At 41.6% G+C, this 17,915-nt stretch overlaps 1 protein-coding gene across 2 annotated transcripts in view; it reads right to left on the bottom strand.

Annotated features, from left to right (window-relative positions):
- COL19A1 (collagen type XIX alpha 1 chain) overlaps positions 1 to 17,915 on the bottom strand; it is a 453,176-nt gene that overhangs the window by 117,267 nt on the left and 317,994 nt on the right. For both annotated transcript variants that reach the window (XM_055433811.2, XM_088840925.1), the window contains one exon: positions 15,726 to 15,779. In XM_055433811.2, the coding sequence (XP_055289786.2) occupies positions 15,726 to 15,779 (54 nt within the window). The remainder of the gene's footprint in view (positions 1 to 15,725; positions 15,780 to 17,915) is intronic.

The following is a 17,915-nucleotide window of genomic DNA, read 5'->3' as shown; positions in this document are numbered from 1 at the left end:
GGTGGGATGGTGGAGACAGTGCTACGGGAGGAGAGGGCACAGAAAGGGGGTGCAGATCCTGAAGACTGCAGCTTCTCAGCCTCCAGCCTTAGGACCCACCTTCTGGCATGAGGTTCTGAGAAATGGAGTTAAGTCTTAAGACAAACTTGGACTGTCAGAGGTAGGACTCAGAAGAAAAATCTATATGAGAACTATAATCAAAGAATCTGGCAAAGCATTAACACTTTTGCTTTAGAATTGGGAGGTCCTGGATTAAATCTGGGAAAGAAAGTAAATAATAATGAGCAGATGGCAGAGAATGACAAAACGGGATAATGACAATAATAGTCATAAATAACAATAGATATCCTCAGAAAGTAATAACCCTGTGCAGGGATATTTGCTATGGCATTTTACTCTTACAACAACCCAATGAAGTAGAGATTAACCTTATTTTTCTTATAATAAAAAGTTAACTAGCTTACCCAAGGTCATACAACTAATAAACAAGAGCTAGATTTCAACCCATGTTGGCCGGACCCTATGGGGGTCAGTTTTGATATTTTAACTCCTCTATTGGCCTCACAGTGAGAGGAGGGATGACAGGAAAACAAAACAAAACAAAACAAAACAATCACCTTAAAGCTGGTTAAAAATATCAAGTAGGGCATTCAAGCGTAAGAGATCACAGATCTATTCGTGAGAGACAGAATCTACAAGTACCAAGCACAGAGAGCTCTGGGGCGTGGTGTAGATGTCCATCTTCAAACATGTGAATGACAAGAAGAGATGAAGGGGAAAGTGAGCAGAAAGGGAGGAAGGTGGGGATGAGAGAGAGAAACCACTGGCAGATACGAGGAATGTTAAAATCAAGGGGAGCTTAGACTAAAGGGGGATAAGGAGAGGCAGATTTCTGAGAAGAAAAAGAAAAGAAGCTGGCAATCTTGGTCAGCATCTTAAGTAACTTTTAAACATTGAATGACACCAAATGAGGGGTGGAACCTTGGCATGTATGAGATGGTAGAAAACCCCAAACTGGTCAGAGTTGGTGGGAAAAGACAACCTAACCAAGAGATAAGACTGCTTAGGGACCATTTTGATTGGCTGACCATTCCTATGAGCATGAAATTGCAGTGGAGAACAGTCATGGGAAAGAAGTCACACTTAGTAAGAAGATGAAATATGCTTCAAGTAAGACTACAATCGTGCTATTGTGTTTTTGTGGAAGAGAGATTTGTGTATCAGCATGTGGGAATGGAAAGGATTCAAGTGATGCGGCAACACACTGGTTCAGGCATTTGTCAAGGGCGCCTTCTGGGGGCTCCCTACAAGAAGGTAAGAGCAGCTTTGTTAGAAGCCAGCAGCCAACGCTTATTCTGGGTGAACCTCTGGAATTTTGAGAAGCAGTGATCTTCTCTTGTCTCAGCCATGTCCCTGCCGTCCCCCCATACCGCCCCCCTAAAGTAGCATATACCTGCATTATACTTAGAAAGATCAACAGCTCCTAAGTGTCTGCCTAAGTTATTGCCAGCAGCCCTGGTTCAGAAGTTCAGAAGCAGCAGGATTAACAGGTGAGGGATTGCAGTGAAGGCAGCTTTTGGATCTTGAATGAGAATTTTTCACATCTGCCGCTTTGGACATTTTTCAAACTCATCCCTCTGTGTATTCCAGGAGTGCTCACTTGAGCTGGGCCGTCTCTTCTGGCCTGCACACTGAGCTGTGTAATTGAGGGAACTCAAGCAGAGGCAGTTTATGGTTGTATGAATAAGCAAAATACTCAATATGTGACCTGATTGTTTTCCAAAATTGCACAGTCTCTGGTTTTACTTGTCATTCTGGAACAGGAGTGGGAGGATGAGGCTGTGACAGTGAATGCGTTCAATGGGTGTAATTAACCCATTTCATAAAAGCAGATTTTCTAAATTATGCTGAGAAGCTCGGGAGGTTTTAACACTTTACTTTCCAAGGAGAAAAAAAAGGAGTTTATTTTCCCCGATACCATGAAATAAATCCATCTAACTGGTAGAAAGCCCACTGCATTCCTGATAGAGTGCATTGTTGGGCAACTGTTGGCTGATTTCTCTGCCATGATAGTTAGGAAAAAAAAAAAAAAAAGATTCCTCCCCTAATGCTGTGATTCTGCTTATCCATCCATAAAATGTGTCTTACTCATCTCTCCTCAGTGTGTTCTGCAAAAGCAAAAATATTATTTGTCAGCTTCCTGTAATCTAAGGAGCAGCAGGGGTCTGGCGAGTGGCTTGCCTCCCCACAGAAGCAACATCACTGACCCCGCACAAGGTGATGAAAGCCACAGGGGTATGAGAACTAGTAAGGATGGACATCGTGAAACAAATTATCTGCATCCAGTGATGCATCCCCCAGTGTTCACCATCAACAGAAACCATATGTGAGAGACAGCGGTGCCTCCACTATTCTCTGCTCTGACTTCAGGAATCTCTCAGTGTGCCTCTCAATTCCAGAGAGGGGCTGGCTTCCACAGCCTGCACCTATCAAAGCTTTGAGTTTCCATTTGCTAGAACTGGTAATATTCACTCTCTTTAAAAAGGCTAGTGCACATCAGTCCCAAACTCCCTAACTATCCCTCCCCCAACTCTTCTCCCCATAACCCTAAATTCATTCCCTAAGTCTGTGCTCAATGTTATGCAAAAACCTAAATGGGAAAAGAATTTGAAAAAAAATAGAAAAAAAAGAATAGATACATGTATACATATAACTGGATCATTTTGCTGTACACATAAAAGTAACACAACACTGTTAATGAGCTATATTCCCAAACAAAACAAAACTTTTTTTTAAAAAAGTGTTGCTGGGATGACAATGCTTCCTATGCAGAGGAAACTGTGATTTCCAAGGCAGACTGCTGAGACTTAACCATGGCCAGGCAGATGACACTGGCTTGGGCACTACCAAGCTGCTGGAGACCAAGGGTATGTGCCAAACTCAAATGGTTGTGGACATCCTGGACAAAGAAAGTGAGGTTTTATTTTGGGGGTGATTGTAGGTTCCACTTTTAGCTCAGATGTGTGACATCAAGGTTTCTTTCTGATCTGTAGGTTGTACCGATGTTACATCTGCAAATGACATTTCTTGGCTCAATTGAACTGCGTGGTTACAGACAGTACATGAAGGGAAGTTCTAGAAAAAATTACTTAAAGATTTCATTTTTGAAACACTTGGCTCCATTCTGCAAAGGATTTTGGGCAAAAGAGAAGATGCTGACACTCTAGGCCACTGAAGAAGAAATTAGCGGTACTAACCTCAGTCTGTCCCATTGGGTGCATTTCCTATTTTGTCAAAGAGATCTGGAATAGTTCAAGCATGCTAACATGTACAGAATATAATATGATAAATCCCATGAATCCACAATCCAATGTTGTTGACTCATACCACCTGCCATATTTGCTTTAGATCTTTTTACTTTTTAATGAAACTACAGATATAAACGAAGCCCCCTCAAATCTTCTTTTCTGCAGAACTTCTTCTCATGTTTCAGGTCCCCCAGGTAATGCCGAAAACTTGCTGCTTCTCTACTCGTGTAACTTCTTTTTTTCTCTCCTTTGATGAAAAGGTTGTAGTTGCTGTGCAGAGAAAACCAACTAAATGGATTTAGCTAAACCCCAGACTTTCCTTATTGTTAAAATGGAGATAATCTTTTTTTGCCTGTTTCATAGAGTTATACAGCAGTGAAATTAAATACTGTATGGAGATACTTTTGGAAACTATATCATCAAACACAAATTATAAGATATTTAGGAAACAAGTCTCCCTTTCTGAATATTTCTCAAAGGCCAATCAGATTTATTAAATCCTTACTGTTTACCTACCACAAAAAACAGTATTTAATCCAAGCACCGAGCCAACTAATAACAAGCTTGGTAACCATATATCAAGGATTTCAAACATGCTGTCCCATCACAGCTATACACAATGCATGTCACTCAGAAGTCTTAATAGTTGGTTTCAATAACATGACTTGGAATGAAAAAAAGGAGTCAGTGGCCATAAGAACATAAAATGCTTTTCTTCCTGAGTGTATTTATAATTACTAAAAAAAAATCTCAGGCAGTCAGAAAATGGCTAATAATGTCTCACTAATGCTGTTCATGGGGAGAAAAAGAGAGAAGCAGTTAGGGTATGGAACCCACGTGCTAGCTTCACATTCTCAACCTGAGGCCCCAGCTGCCTCACACGCATGTCTATGGATTCTACGCCCGCACAAGGTGACAGTGGAATTTCAGCAATGTTGGCAACAGCTGTCTCGTCTGGGACCATGACCCTGCTGGGGACAAGTGGCAATAAAAATGATTAAATGACCATGTCTTCATTTTATAGGTCTTTATTTTTAAATCCGAGGAAGTCATCTTATTTTTATTAAGAATAAAATTACTATTCCCAATGACATAGATAAACGGTTAGGTTCATTTCCTCTGAAGATACTATCATTACAGTACATGGCCTTTAGTTGTTTAATAGGCCAAAGAGACTAAGGTTCTTTGCTGAAAGGAAAACTGAAAAATGGAAAACCCTGGTTAGTTCAAGGTTTGTAGATGAACGTTAAGATCATGAACTGGATTCCTGTTGAGACATGATGGATCTCAAAATGCCCATAGTCACACACAGAGTGTTTTAATAAAAAATGAAATGTTTTAATTGGACACTTTTGTCCTCCACTTTGTTCAGTGGCCCAAAGTATGTTTGGGGTACTGACTTATTACAGAGGGGGACCTTGCTATTGGCTGAAACATTAACTTTGCACCTTGAGTCCTCAGTGCATAGGAAATAAGTTTGGACATGAAGACAGAAAAGATGGGGAGATGGATAAATAACAAGGCACAGATGCAGGAAGGCATCGGTTTCATGGTGTTTCCAGAGCACGTACTTTCATAGTTAGAGTGCTCATCTCACTGAATCTGCAGCCTATCAGGAAGGAAGCCTTAGGTCTAGGTGTGGCGAAGAGGGAAGAATGACTTATATGTGACCAGAGTCTCCATCTTGAAGGAAAAATATGGTGACTCCTGGATTTAGGCTGGGCAGAAATGAAGTTGGCTACTCTCAAAGCTTTGTCCGTTTCCTTGTTTTGTCAGCAAAGAAATCTATTCCTCGTCCGAGGAAAGAGGGGACACGGTGTGCTACAGTGACGATGCCTTTTGCGTTATCAGTAGGGATAACTTCATCACATCAAAGTAAAAATCTAATCCCCTAAGACAAAAACACATCCAAAAACCCAGAAGAGGGAGATGCGACTGGTTGATTATCTTCCTTATCAACTGATTACCCACCCTCATAAGGCCAAGCCACTCAACTCCAAAGTGCCCTCTGATGCCATTCTTCTCCCAGCTCCTTTCTGCTTATCGAAGCCGGCAGCCTCTTTGCCACCTCAGGGCCTCTGCACATCCTGGTCTTTCCAGTTGGAAGGTTCTTGATCTGGGCCTCAGATGGCTGGTTCCTTCTCAAGTAAGGTCACCTAGATGCTCAGAGATGCCACCTGGACCACCTTAACTAGAGCAACGCCTCTTCCTTTCAAACCACTTGCACGTTGCCCTGCTTATTTCCCGCAGCACCTCATATTAAGCTGACATTGTTTGGTCTACCTATGGAATTGTGTCTTAATCATCCCCCATCCCACCCACATGCTAGAGGGTAAGTTACTAAGCGTAGAGGCTTTGGGTTTGTTTGTTGCTACATTTTTGTTTTTAAAATAGTGTGTTCTTGTGTCCTCAAGGTTTGTAATCATGATTAACACACTGGAAGATGATCGATAAATATTTGTTGGATAAATGAATTCAATTTCACACCCTAAATTTACTCCTTTAAACATGTTCAAAAGATTAGATCTGATAGAGTGCCTGAAGAACCTTGGACAGAGGTTTGAACATTGTACAGGAGGTGGTGACTGCAGTCATGAAATTAAAAGACACTTGCAAAAAAAAAAAAAAAAAGACACTTGCTCCTTGGAAGAAAAGCTACAACAAACCTAGACAGCATATTAACAGAGACATTACTTTGTCAACAAAGGTCCATATAGTTAAAGTTATGGTTTTTCCGGTAGTCATATATGGATGTGAGAGTTGGACCATAAAGAAGGCTGAGTGCCAAAGAACAGATGTTTTCAAACTGTGGTGTTAGGCAATACTCTTGGAGAGTCCCTTGGACTGCAAGGATATCAAACCAGTCCATCCTAAAGGAGATCAGTCCTGAATATTCATTAGAAGCACTGATGCTGAAGCTGAAGCTCCAATCCTGTGGCCACTTGGTGCAAAGAGCTGACTCACTGGAAAAGACCCTGATGTTGGGAAAGACTGAAGGCAGGAGCAGAAGGGGACGACAGAGGATGAGGTGGTTAGCTGGCAGCACCGACTAAATGGACATGAGTTTGAGTCAACTCCGGGAGACAGTGAAGGACAGGGAGGCCTGGGGTGCTGCAGTCCAAGGAGCAAAGAGTCGGACACGACTGAGCAACTGAACAACAACAAGTGCTGTGTGACCATAACCTTCAGGACTGAGCTACAATTCATGCCCAAAGGTGAAAGGAGTTCTACACTGAAGTCAAAATGAAAATAAAAACAACACGGTTGTATACGTTTTAAATCATATCGTTGCTTTAGAAAAAAAGCATAAATTCCACTGGAGTCAGCTCCCACAAAGCTCATACTGGAGTTTTATAAACATGTTACAATAGGTCAGCATTTTAGAGATCCATGAGCTAGGGGATTTCACTTCAAGAGGGCACCAAGTTGACATTGAAAATGACTGTTGATGAACTGGTGCATGCATGCTCAGTGACTTCAGCCATACCCAACTCTTTGCAACCCTATGGACTGTGGTGTGCCAGGCTGCTCTGTCCATGGGGATTGTCCAGGCAAGAATACTGGAGTGGGCTGCCATGCCCTCCTCCAGAGGATCTTCCCAACCCACGGATTGAACCCGAGTCTCTTATGTCTCTGGCATTGGTAGGCAGCTTCTTTACCACTTGAGCCACCTGGGAAGCCCTGATGAACTGGTATTTGTTTTTAAAATATAGGATAAGCAGCAAAAGAGACAAAGATGTATTGACCAGCCTTTTGGACTCTGTGGGAGAGGGCTAGGGTGGGATGATTTGGGAGAATGGCATTGAAACATGTAAAATATAATATGTGAAATGAATCGCCAGTCCAGGTTTGATGCATGATACAGGATGCTCGGGGCTGGTGCACTGGGATGACCCAGAGGGATGGGATGGGGAGGGAGGTGGGAGGGGGGTTCAAGATGGGGAACATATGTACACCTGGGGTGGATTCATGTCAATCAATGTATGGCAAAATCAATATAATACCGACTCGAAGGACATGAGTTTGAGTGAACTCCGGGAGTTGGTGATGAACAGGGAGGCCTGGCGTGCTGTGATTCATGGGGTCGCAAAGAGTCGGACACGACTGAGCAACTGAACTGAACTGAATTGAAAGTAAAATTAATAAATTAATTAAAGAAATAAGATGTAACAAAACCCTGAAAATAAAGTTTGAAAATAGTGCAGCTTTATAATTAAGCCTCATACACTGAACAGTTTCCAGACATTGGCTCAACATTCTTTTCCTAGAGCTCTTCCAGTGGAAACAGTAGAGGGAGCTGCTGCCCCATGTTACAAATTACGTGAATTTCTCTTCAAATAAATCGCTGTGCTGAAATGTGACTCATGTGAGCCCACTGCTCAATTCTCTAACCACAACAATGAAACAATGCGCAAAGACAATACCAGAAAACAAAGAAAAGAAAAGAAATCAAGAGCTCTGCCTGCAACGGAGAGGAATAATAACACAGTTTCAAATTATTGCAGTTTTTAATAAACATGTTTACAGTGATGATGAATGAGAAGTGAGGCAAATGTCAGAAGGGTGGGCTCAGATATACGGCTTTTAATGGCTCATTAGTTAAATGCTGTGCTCCGCCTCACTGCCAGCTCCTCTGCTCTTACTTCTCAAGGAACAAAAACCCAGAGTACTTGGAAATAAACTAAGGCATTTTACGTCCTGAGACTCTCCAAGCCTTATCCTAACACAAGGTCACTATTTTCCATTCTTTATGCTGCTCAGACGACTGGGAGGCTTGAAAGACAAATTTTTTTTTTTTTATTTTTTGAGAGTAAGTGAGGATGGCCGGGACTTAGAGGACATGACGTCTAATAAAACTCAGCAGCTCGCCACAGACAAGCAAGTCCATGAGGATGTCAGTCCCACAAAATAAGCCAGGGGAGAAGAAGACATCCTTGTCGATGTGCTGATAGCATCGCCTGATGGGAGTAACTTGTGTGTGTCTTCAGGAGCAGGTTTATACGCCCAGACAGGCTATTACATACTCATTTACAGAGCACGCAGTCTTGCACTTGAGCAATTCACTGACAGACATTTCAGTTTGGGTTAACTGGATTTTGAACAGAGGAGTTCAAAATAATGTAAGTGTATTTAGGGTATACTTAGATAGAGATCTACATTTCCAAAAAGTTCTTTCACGTCCATGGCAGGTGACTCTTGCAGCAACTGTGGGAGGCAGATGAAGCAGGTGCTATCAAGTTTAGGGAAAAGGAAGCGGGGACCTGGAAACGTCCAGTGAAATGTCCCGGAACGTCTACTCAATCCCAAGGCACCGCAGTGCTGGGCTTTCATGTGGGAACATCAAGTCCTGTTCTGGGTTTGCTTAAGTAAGGCTGACCCTAGTCCAGCTGCAATGCAGAAGCTTGTCTTTCACACCTGGGATCTAGCAGAATAAAGGTAGGTTTAGGGATCCATTCCTGGGTTTCAACCCCTATTTATATTTGGGGAAGATCGCCTGGAGAAGGAAATGGCAGCCCACCCCAGTACTCTTGCCTGGGAGATCCCACGGACAGACATGCCTGGTGGGTTGCAGGATGGGGTCGCAAAAGAGTCAGACATGGCTTAGTGACTAAACTACCACCTACACGTGAGCCATCCCAGTCAAGTCACTTGATGCTTCTATGCCTTCTTTACCCCACTGCAGAATGAGCATCGTTTGCGCTCTCACAAGAGCTGTGAAGATGAGGCACTGGCAGCGGAGCACTGAACACAGAACTAGTGCCGTAACTGTCTGTCCCGACTCATCTTGCTCTGCCTTTAGAACTATTTCCTCGGGTTTCTGCTCTTTCCTTCCCCAGGCAGATGCTTAATGATCTTGTGCTTCTTCTCTGAAAACCTGCTTTCAATCACAATCTTAGGGGATTTGCAGGTACTATCAATCCAAGACATCGCGACATACTAGTTTCCCTCCAATGAAGAATATTCATTCAAACTAATATGAGAGAAGTCACTTGGGGGGATTTGAGAGCTCTCCTCTGTATAGGAAAGATCAGCTCTGCTTACTAACAGGAAACCGGACCAAAATTTTCTAAAAGGCGTGTTCATCATAAAGGGTTGTTGCCAGCTCTAATATTGAGTCAGTTGCTCCTCAATTACCAGCATTCCAATTGAGAGCAGTTTTATCACATGCAGATTACATGCATGCAAACTTCAACTAAAGCTTCCTCAAAGAGAAAACAAAATTGCTATTAAGTATGGAGAGCTCACTTGGAGTAATACACATGACTTTGATGAAACAATAGTCTTTTTTTGATGAAAGAAAATCTAATAACATCAGTTCAAAAAATCTACTTTTAGTAAATGTTCCTTTATTAGAATTTTTTCCCCTAGGAAATGTACTTTCTTAGGGTGAAAAAGGTTGTCCTTCCACACACACAAAGTGGTGGGAAATTATTTTTTGAATACAACTTATCTTTTTGACACACAAAAATAAGTTTCTTAAGAAAGTGGAGAAAACACAAATTTGGCCTCAGAACAAAGAATCAAAAATAGAATGGTTGGTTAAAACTTTTTAATTATATGAGATGCTTCAGGCCATTCAAGAGTTCTTTCTTTAATTTTCTAAAATCTTCTTTGACATTCCCCTGAATAACAACACTATCTCTGATTTAGGGAATATTTAGGGAACATGTCTTAAAGCCTTGGAGGGAAAAACATTTTCTTGAAGAAACTGAGCAAAGTATGCTGTTATCCAAGGGTCCATGCCTCCTGAAAACTCCTATTCCTTGGTTCTTTTCAGACATTCACACTGATCAGAATTAATCAATAAAAGAATTTCCCCTAACTTTTCTGAAGGCTAATTGCTCAAACACATGTGCGAAAATTTTATGCTACACTATCCACTCATTTGAGGGACACTGCATATTATTTGATTATTGTTCGATGAGCGAGAGAGTTGATAGTTTTTCTATTTCACGCTGTCGTAACATGCACTTGAGGAGCCTCACAGGCAGCCAGCAGGGTGAGTCAGACGCCAACCCCCACTCTCAGTCAGAAGGACCTTGGCTCTATCAACCTCCCTTCTCTTGTTACCTTCCTTCCTGCTGTGAAGTGGGGCTCAAATCACACACGGTATAATGTGGAAAAAGACAGACAAATGAAAAACATTTTGATCTAAAAATGCCCACAGGTAAAGGGGTGCATCTCTAAAGCTGTATGTGAAAGTGAAAGTCGCTCAGTTGTGTCCGACTCTTTGCGACTCCATGGAACACAGTCCATGGAATTCTCCAGGCCAGAATACTGGAGTGGGTAGCCTTTCCCTTCTCCAGGGGATCTTCCCAACCCAGGGTTTGAACCCAGGTCTCTCTCATTGCAAGCAGATTCTTTACCAGCTGAGCCACAAGGGCTTTCCTGATAGCTCAGTTGGTAAAGAATCCACCTGCAATGCGGGAGACCCTGGTTCAATTCCTGGGTCAGGAAGATCCCCTGGAGAAGAAATAGGCTATCCAGTATTCTTGGGCTTCCCTTGTGGCTCAGCTGGTAAGGAATCTGCCTTTAATGCAGGAGACCTGGGTTCGACCCCTGGGTTGGGAACATCCCCTGGAGAAGTTATATGTAAGTGGTAATAAAATACAAATGGCTGTATGGGACACACTGACAGAGATAAAAAATACTCTGCTGGCCTTTTGAACAGTAAGTCCTATGAGAGCTGCAAAGGATCTCACTCTCTCAACAATCCAACCACTCTCCCAGTGGAGTCACCGATCAAGAAACCTGTGCCTGGGACTCTCCACTCGGAGCTCCCACAGACTCCTCCTGGCTTCCTGGGACTTGTGGCACTCACAGCAGGTCTGCCAGGACACTTGCCAGGCTGGAGCCGATCTGTCAGTGTTGGGGCCACAGCTGCCTGGCTCCCTGGGGCTCCGCACCTGTGTTTCTGTTGAGGCTACTTCCCTCTGTCAGCAGCACCCAGCTTGCTCTCCCCTTCCCTTCTATTTGCTTTACTGGACGAATCTCCCCAATTTTAATATTAATAGAAACAGCTTTGTAGAGGCATCTGCTGTGTGTGTGCTCAGTCGTGTCCGACTCTCTGTGGCCCCCATGGACTGTAGCCTGCCAGGCTCCTCTGTCTAAGGAATTTTCCAGACAAGGATACTGGAGTGGTTGCCACTTCCTACTCCAGGGGAACTTCCTGACCCAAGGATTGAACCCGCATCTTTTGCATCTCCTGCACTGAGAGGCGGATTCTTTGCCACTGACACCATCGGGAAGCACAACTGGTGTACAAAGACTTGCACATATTCAATGTGTACAATGTGTTGAATTTGGACAGATGCAAACACCCGTGATCCAATCCTCACAACCAAGGTAACTGATACACTCAGCACCTCGCAGGGTTTCCTTGTGTCCCTTGTGTGTGTGCAGGCGTGTGTATGTGGTAAGAACACTTAATGTGAAATCTGCCTTCTTAACAAGCTTTGAAACGCACGCTACTCTATCACTAGCTATAGGCACCATGCTGTACAATGGATCTCAGGAAAGTAATCATCTCACAAAACTGAAACTTTACACTCAGTGAGTAACAACTCCCCAGTTCCCCCACCCCTCAGCACTGGTAGCCTCTACTGTATTCTCTGCTTTGACAAGTCTGACCATTTCAGAAATCTCATGAAATGGAATAAGGCAGTCCTTGTTTTGGAGACTGGCTTATTTCACCCAGCATAATATCCTCCAAGTTTACCCATGTTGTCATGATGAGCAGGAGTTCCTCCATATTTTTAAGGCTCAATCTTTATGCTTCAGCTGTCAGTTCCAGAAAGAAACCACCTTGGCATTATTTTTTCTAAGTTTTCTTCCTCTAGTCCAATTTTGTGTGAGCTAAACCTAAATACGTGAAGGGCAAGGACCGTATCATATCCATTTTTGCAAATCCAGCTCTTAACAGGGTGTTAGGCACAGAGTAGGCCTTAAATAAATGTTTAGTAGTTAGTGAAACTATTAAACAATGTGAATTAGGGACAGGTTAATTTTTTTAAGCTCATTTTCTGAAAATATTAGTTAATATGATCATGAAAGGGCTGATTTGGGAAAACTCTGATCATTTCTAACCAGTTGGGAAATAAAAGTTCTCTTGCTAAAGTACATTATGTTTAGAAAAATTAAACATGAAGATGGCATAGAAAAATATGGGGAGCCAGGTATTTCACCTCTATTTTCAATGCTGCTCTTAACTAATTCCTGCAAGAATGACCAGCTGCTTCATGGGAATTTTTACAGTATGGTGGCATGCATGTCATCAATTCAACCATGTAGATAACTAAAAATTCAAGGTGATAAAAAATGCACCCCAAGATAGAGTTTTGATAATACTTGTATCAGAGAAAAGATATTTTAATTAACTAGAGGAGTTATCCTAGAATTAAATTCATGTTGTGAATTGTATGGCAGAAACCAACACAACATTATAAACCAATTATCCTCCAATTAAAACAAAACAAGATAAAAGACAAATAGTTTCCATGAACCACAATTCTTAAACAAAAATGAGCTGATGGTATAGTCTAATACTTTTAAAACAAAAGCTAACTGTGAATAAAAATCTTTTTGGGGGGCCATAGATTCTTCTCCCTTAGTTTGCAGTTTAATAAATTGATATTTTCTATATTACAAAAGATAGTAAATCATTTTTCTTTTAAATACCATGTACTCAGGATTTAACGAATACTGTGTATCAGACCCATAGCTGAGTTTATATTCTAAATCTAACACTTGAAATAAAATAACTACATCTCTCTCCCAAACACTCTGACAATAAACTAAAACCTGTGGAATTGACTATTATAAACTCTTTCATATGGCTGCATGTTCCTTAATCTTCTAAATTCTTCAGTATAGTCATTTGATCTATAGCTTAGAACTCATTCCAGGATTTGGTATAATCCTCTTCTCTCCTAGACATTTGGCAAGCTTGTCATAAAGACCTTCATCATTCAAATTCCTCCTTTGAGACAACAATTATCTTGTCTTGAAAGCACTGTCATACATTTAGAAAACTATGTGATGGTCTAATCTTGCCTGTTAGCTTGTACCAGCTTTTCTTGTTTATAGCAGGAGATAATTACTGAAAATCCTACAATGTGTCCTCTCTTGCTAGAAAATCTGGAATAACAAAGCTGATTCCTTTAAAGACTGGATTCCAGGATGCTCAATTTATGCTTCCCCCCAACTTGTTTCATAACCAATATCAACTGACACCAGTACATTGCTAAGAGAACAATTTACTTGAATGGCTAAATGGATGAAATGAAACCAGGATAGAGCAGCAATCTTGTTCATTTTTGGCACGTGACCACACCCTAAGTGACTCCTAGGAGGTCTAGTGGAGAAGGAAATGGCAACCCACTCCAGTGTTCTTGCCTGGAGAATCCCAGGGACGGGGGAGCCTGGTGGGCTTCCGTCTATGGGGTCACACAGAGTTGGACACGACTGACGTGACTTAGCAGCAGCAGCAGCAGGAGGAGGTCTAGTCTAGAGCCCTCTAGTGCTGGTACAGGTGCTTCTGGTCTTTAAAAAAGAGACTCAATTCACCATCTTCATTTTCTCATCTACAAAGTACATTCATTTGTTGACTCGTTCATTAAATAATTAATAATCACATGCTACATGCCAGAAACTGTGTTATGCAATTATGATAAAGTAGAGGTTCAAAATAGATACACAGCAGTGGCCAGAAAGATAAGAAAAATAAGAGTTGAGTTACAAAACAATGTGCTCTGTCTGCAGGAGGTTTAAGCTCATAGGATCGTGGAAGATGACCCCCATGTGCTGAAAACACCTGACAGGGCTGCATGGGAGATCTAGGGACTGAGCGGAGCCCGACAGATGGGGGAGCTCACCTGGACCTCAGGGAGAGCATTCACAACCAATGGCATTTTGAGATTGTAAAGAAAGGTGACGTTATAAGTTGCAAAAGAAGGAAGGGCACAAAGAAGGATAGACAAAGAGAGGCAAAGGGCAAACTATGAAGGGGTTAGAATGGTCTGTAGAAAATACGGAATCCATCTAGAAGGAAAGGGATATTATTAAAGAGCTTTCAACCAAAGACCTACACAGAGTTATGATTTAAAATACGACTCCACTTGTAGAAAGTAGAGGCCAAGAGACCAGCTGGGAGAAGGCTACAGAAACAGATACAAGTTGACAAGGGCCTAAATAAGGTAGTGGCATGAAGAATGAGAGCTGCTAGTACACAGAATTCACATGATTTAGGAACTATTTGGATGTGGACATAGAGAGAGACAGCAAATATCTAGGATCATTTCGAGTTTGTGGCAAGCAGGAGACTTCCAAGTGCAGATACTGAGCAGGTGGAAGGGTGTAGGAGTCTGGAGCTCAGGAGGAAGTCTGGGTGGAAAGAGAAGACTGTCTTTAAACCATACAACACAGAAATAAGGGAAGAGGGAACAGCTTTAAGAAAGGAGACCGAAAGGATGGATCCAAAGATAGGAAAATATCAACATCAATGAACCAAGAGAATAGAGAGTTTCAAGGATGACAAGTCAACAGTGTCAATTCCTATGTGTGCGTTGTGTTGTGTGTTTAGTTGCTCAGTTATGTCTGACTCTCTGTGACTCTTGGGACTGTCGCTTGCCAGGCTCCTCTGTCCATGGGAGTTTTCAGGCAAGAATATTGGACTGGATTTCCATTTCCTCCTCCAGGGTATCTTCCCAATTCAGGGGATCGAACCTGCATCCCCTGTGCCTCCTGCATTGTAGGTGGATTCTTAATCTGCTGAGGCATCAGGGAAGCCCATATAGCAGTGAAATAAAGTGAAACTTTAAAAGTGCCCAGGGGATCTTGTGACTCAGACACACTGGTGACCATAGAGGATGCAGGGCAATGCAGTAGCTTGGACACAAACCTGACTCTAGGGAGTTGAAGAGTGAGCAGGAGCACAAGAGATGGAGCATTTCTTGTAGAAGCTTGCCATAAAGGACAAGATCAGATAACTGGCTATGAGATCTTTATGGCTATCTTTAGCAAGAACATTCTATGAAATTTTACTGGCAATGCAGCTGTATCAAGAAAGGTGGGCAAACTGCCACAGACAACTAACTGACCACCAGGCTGGATGTGAAGACACTGAGGAGATGGGGCTCAGGTGGGTCCAGCACGGGATTTGCTGATCTGGGTTTTGGCTTGGGTCACCTGTGCAGGTGGTGTACTTATTCATGTCCAGGAATGAGGTGGGTGGGAACCAGGGCAGCCAGTGTCCAGCATCCTTGACCTCTTGGTTTGTGATGTGAAAGGCATAGGGAACATGACCACGTTAAAGAGTGGAGAGATGGAAATTATTATCTACAGGGGAATAAAGTGACCTGCAGACGAACACACAGTCATACAGAGAGGCTTTGATGAAACACGCTACTGTCTACTCACAGGTGGTCCTGGAGGCCCTGGTTTTCCTGGAGGCCCTGGTTTTCCTCGTCTTCCCTGGAAACCAAAGAGAAACATAATAAATACTGTGATTCCATTTTATTTTAAGATGAGACAGTATTAAATGGAAGTTCAAAGACAGTAAAAATTAACTCAAAGTTAAAAAACAATCCCAAGTCCATATGACCTTTAAAGGTCAGTGAAGTCTAAAAGCTATGGGACAATTCTTAACAACCAAGATGAGAACAATAGTTCCGGGAATGACTAAATCATGACTCTTATTAGCAGCCCTTTAAAGGCTGTCTACCTTGACTCTCTAGCAAAGTAATATAAAATATCTGAAAGGTTGGCTAAGATTAGCATTTTATCTGATAATTCAATGGGTTCAGGTGCAATAATCAATGCATTTGTCACCTTAAATTGGTATTTTCAGAGAGTGATCTGAATTTCAATTTTAAAGGAGTTTCCTAAGGGTCAGATTAAGTATTCAAAATATATTTTTCTGGGCTCCAGCCTGGAATTACCAGTTTAGAATCCCTGGGGAAGGGATCCATGAATCTGCATTAAAAAAAAAAAAAAAAGCACTTCAGGTAATTCTCATGCTCACTAAAGTTTGAAAAGCACTTCACAAAGTTATATTATAATTATATATATTGTGCAAAGCATATTACCTAGCTCTTTTCTTCCCTTTGGATGGCTAAGCTGTTTTATAAGTGAACTAAAATGTTCACTCCTTGCTTATTAATCTTCATTACTGTAAGTGAATGTTAACTCGCCAAGTTTACAACTAGCTAAATTATAATAGCAAGAGTCAGAATGACAGTTCTAAGTATCTGTATATTTGATATCATTTGAAGAGCATTTATTTATTACACACTTATTTTTTTAATTTATTTTTCTTTTCTAATAGAAGGAAGCAAGCTTAGGTATGGAAAGCATACATTTTGAAAGAGAAGCATTTCTAAGTATGGTTTCTAAATATGATCATTCTCTTTCATTGTTATTAATAACTTCATTTTATTACCATATTGATAGTATGTTAATACATATTAAGGCTTGCCACTTCAAAGGTAAAAGTATTAAGGATCTTTCAACTCTTTTTGAGGAGAATTGTGAGAACAAACTCTCACAAAATTGTGAGAAAGGCCCAATTTCACTGATTAACTTTTTTGCCCTGAAAGCATCAGGCAAAGTTTCCTGATTTCTTTGGTCTTCACCTAGGTTTGGAGTGGGGTAAGAAATCCAAGATAAGCTGAAGCATCAGAGGAAACTTTGGAAGGTAGGTTAGCACATAAGACCCTGTGATTGCATGGGGGAATGTTGAAGGCAAGTTAAGTTCCTCCTATCAAAGACTCTAACGACAGCAGTTATTTTCAGAAAAAATCCTGGTTAACAAATACAGAGTAGATTTTTTAATAATTTTATTAAAACCAGAAATATATTTAGTGGTGTTTTCATGTAACTTCTGTTTTAGAGTTCTGAACCCTGGAGTTCTTTTTAGGGGTTGTAAGATTGGAATGAATATATAATATTCTGTATACTGAATAAAAGTTATACATAGGTACATACTTTACTAGTCTTGCAGTTTACACATTCTGAAAATCAATATATTGCATCTTTTAGTATATGCAAGTCAATCAGCCCCTGAGGATTAATCAATGATAAAAAGTTGGCTTAGAAAGTGGAAGTGCTGTAGAATATTAATTCACAGGAGCACAAAGAAACAAAATCAATGACATGGGAGGAAGTGATCAGTTCTTTCTTTTAGATTGAGGTAAGTTAAATCCACAGGACCAGCTTCTGGTGCAGTCTCTTTTCCTTAAAGGCGACATATATGTTGCTTGGGGCAGAAAGTGGGGAAAATGAAGCTGCTGCTGCTGCTGCTGCTAAGTCACTTCAGTCGTGTCCGACTCTGTGTGACCCCATAGACGGAAGTCCACCAGGCTCCCCTGTCCCTGGGATTCTCCAGGCAAGAACACTGGAGTGGGTTGCCATTTCCCCTTTTATAACCCCAGCGTTCATGTTAAAGATAAACCAACTCTCAGATATTGTAACACAGCATCGGCAAGGCTTAGGGTGAGGAGGAAAAAGCATTCATGATTCCATATGGTATGGGCAAGCTTTTGAATTCTTGAACATCACTGCTGATTTACACCATCATTCAAGTCAGCCTTGCAATTATCGGAGTGTGCG

This window comes from Moschus berezovskii, chromosome 10, assembly GCF_049115385.1.
Source record: "Moschus berezovskii isolate FMDL1 chromosome 10, NW_MosBer_1.0, whole genome shotgun sequence".
Classification (NCBI taxonomy): domain Eukaryota; kingdom Metazoa; phylum Chordata; class Mammalia; order Artiodactyla; family Moschidae; genus Moschus; species Moschus berezovskii.
Note: the sequence above shows the minus strand (reverse complement) of the source record. Positions and strands in the feature narration are given on the sequence as shown.